The sequence below is a fragment of the Passer montanus genome, unplaced genomic scaffold (genome assembly GCF_014805655.1).
Source record: "Passer montanus isolate IOZ18808 unplaced genomic scaffold, ASM1480565v1 scaffold577, whole genome shotgun sequence".
NCBI lineage: Eukaryota > Metazoa > Chordata > Aves > Passeriformes > Passeridae > Passer > Passer montanus.
Genome location: NW_024370783.1, coordinates 1 through 2,368, shown reverse-complemented (window position 1 = coordinate 2,368; position 2,368 = coordinate 1). Strand labels below are relative to the sequence as shown.

Below are 2,368 nucleotides of genomic sequence, written 5' to 3'. Positions count from 1 at the left end.
CCACACCCCAGGGCCCCATGTCACACCCCGGGACCCCGTGTCACCTTCCAGGACCCCGTGTGACACCCCGGGACCCCGTGTCACCTCCCAAACCCCCGTGTCCTGTGTGACACCAGGACCCAACCCCCGAGCCCCCCCAGACGGGGGTCCTCGTGTCCCCGTGTCCCCTCGGTGTTCCCCCCGTGTCCCTCGCTGTCCCCTGGGTGCCACCCCCGTGTCCCCCCCGTGTCCCCTCGGTGTCCCCGCGGTGTCCCCTGGGTGCCACCCCCGTGTCCCTCGCTGTCCCCTCGGTGTCCCCCCATGTCCCCTCGGTGTCCCCTGGGTGCCACCCCCGTGTCCCCCCGTGTCCCCGCACTCACCGCGTCCCCCCCGCACAGCCAGAGCCCGTCCGGCCGCTGCCGCGCCAGGCGCCGCCCGCAGCCCCGGGAGGGGCCCGGGAGCACGGCCAGGACCCCCCCCGGGAGCCCCGCGGCCACCAGAGCCTGGGGACACGCGGGGAGGGGGGGTGTCACCGGGGGGGTCCCAGGGTGGTCCCGGGGGTGCACAGAGGGGTCCTGGGGTGTCACGGGTGTCCCCGGGGGGGCACAGGGGCGTCCCGGGGGTCTATGGGGGTTCCCGGGGGGGGTCCCAGCGGGGTCCCGGGAATGCACAGGGATGTCCCGGGGGACACAGGGGTGTCCATGGGGGTCCCCTGGGGGGGTACAGGCGTGTCACGGGTGTCCCCGGGGGGTCCCAGGGGGATCCCGGGGGGTCCCAGAGGGGGCACAGGGGAGTCCCGGGTGTCCTTGGGGGGGTCCCGGGGGTGTCCCAGGGGTCCCAGGGTGGCCACAGGGGTGTCCATGGGGGTCCCCGGGGGGTGCCTGGGGTGTCCCGGGGGGGGTCCCATGAGTGTTCCAGGGGGGTCCCGGGGGGGTCTATGGGAGTCCCGGGGTGTCCCAGGGGCTCCCGGGGGTCTATGGGTGTCCTTGAGGGGTCCCAGGGGGGTCTATGGGGGTTCCGGGGGGTTCCTGGGGGATCCTAGAGGGGTTCCAGGGGGTCCCAGGGGGGGTCCCGGGGGGTCCCCGTTCCGCACCTTCCTCAGCCCCTGTGCGGCGTCGAGGCCGCCAGGGGGCGCCACCACCACCACGGCGTTCCCGAGCGCGAGCGCCGGGGGGAGGAGCTCCAGCGCCGGGGGGCGGGGCCAGCCCCAGGCCACGCCCAGCACGCCCAGCGGCCGCCTCGTCAGCAGGGCCCGCCCCCCGGGCAGCTCCTGCAGCGGGATTGGCCGCGCCGGTAAGAGGCCACGCCCACAACACGAAACCCACACCACGCCCCCTTTGTGGCCACGCCCACCTGCACGGCCCCGCCCAGGCGCTCGGCGCGCGCCGCCCAGCGCAGCAGCGCCCCCTGCAGGCCGGGATCGATGTCGCCGCTGTCGCCGCCCCCGGGGGTCCCGGGACCCCCCNAAGCCCCCCTGGCCCCCTCCCCGAGCAGCCAGGACCCCCCCGAGCCCCCCCAGGGACCCCCACCTCAGGCAGCTCGGTGTCTGCAGCCCCCCAGGCGCTGCCCACCGGGGGCTCGGGCACGTCCAGGGAGTTGAGGCACACCAGGGCCTGGGGCAGCCTGCGGGGGGCAGGGGCAGAGACCCCCGGGGTCAGCCCTGGGCAGGGGCAGAGACCCCCGGGGTCAATGCCCAGAGCCCACCAGGGGCCAAAGCCCATCGGGGCCAGTGTCCAGTGCCCACAAGTCGCTCATGGTCAGCGTCAGGGACCACCGGGGTCAGTCCTGGGCAGCGCCCAGAGCCCACCCGGGGCAGGGTCAGAGCCCCCCAGGGTCCGTGCCATGGCTCGGGCTGTCCCGGGCTGTCCCTGTCCCCTATCCCGGGCTATCCCGGGTTATCCCGGGCTATCCCGGGCTATCCCCCTCACCTCTCAGCGGTGTCCAGCGCCGTGCCCACGTCCTGTGCCCACAGGGACACGGCGCCAGCCCCGGGCAGGGCTGAGGCCACGGCCGCGGCCTCGGGGGGGCCGCGCACCCCCAGCAGCAGCAGCAGCGGCCCCGCGGCCTGGGGGGGCAGGGGGCGCTCAGGGGGGACCCCAAAACCCACCCTGAGCCCCCCCAGACCCCCCCCCGGCACCCACCGGCTCCCGCAGGCAGCGCGAGGTCGGGGTCACCCCCCAAATCAGGGTGGGGGGCACGAAACGCTGCCCCCCCCCGGCAGCGGCGGCAGCGGGGCCCGGGACACCCCGGGGGGGCAAAAAGGGGGTCCCGAGGGGGGGGGAGATGAGGAGAGACCCCCCCAAACTGCCCCCGGGGGTCACCAGAGACCCCCGGAATAACCCTGGAACCCCCAAACCCCTCCAGGAGACCCCAAATTCCCCCCCCAAGG

At 76.0% G+C, this 2,368-nt stretch overlaps 1 protein-coding gene across 1 annotated transcript in view; it reads right to left on the bottom strand.

Annotated features, from left to right (window-relative positions):
* Nucleotides 1-2,283, bottom strand: part of LOC120510411 (collagen alpha-1(I) chain-like) — a gene marked incomplete at its 5' end in the record, with an annotated part of 3,089 nt that extends 806 nt beyond the window's left edge. The window contains 7 exon segments of the mRNA XM_039726214.1: nt 360-482; nt 1,073-1,249; nt 1,333-1,449; nt 1,452-1,602; nt 1,908-2,044; nt 2,121-2,194; nt 2,197-2,283. Of these exon segments, the coding sequence (XP_039582148.1) occupies nt 360-482; nt 1,073-1,249; nt 1,333-1,449; nt 1,452-1,602; nt 1,908-2,044; nt 2,121-2,194; nt 2,197-2,283 (866 nt within the window).
* Between the last annotated feature and the right edge of the window lie 85 nt (nt 2,284-2,368).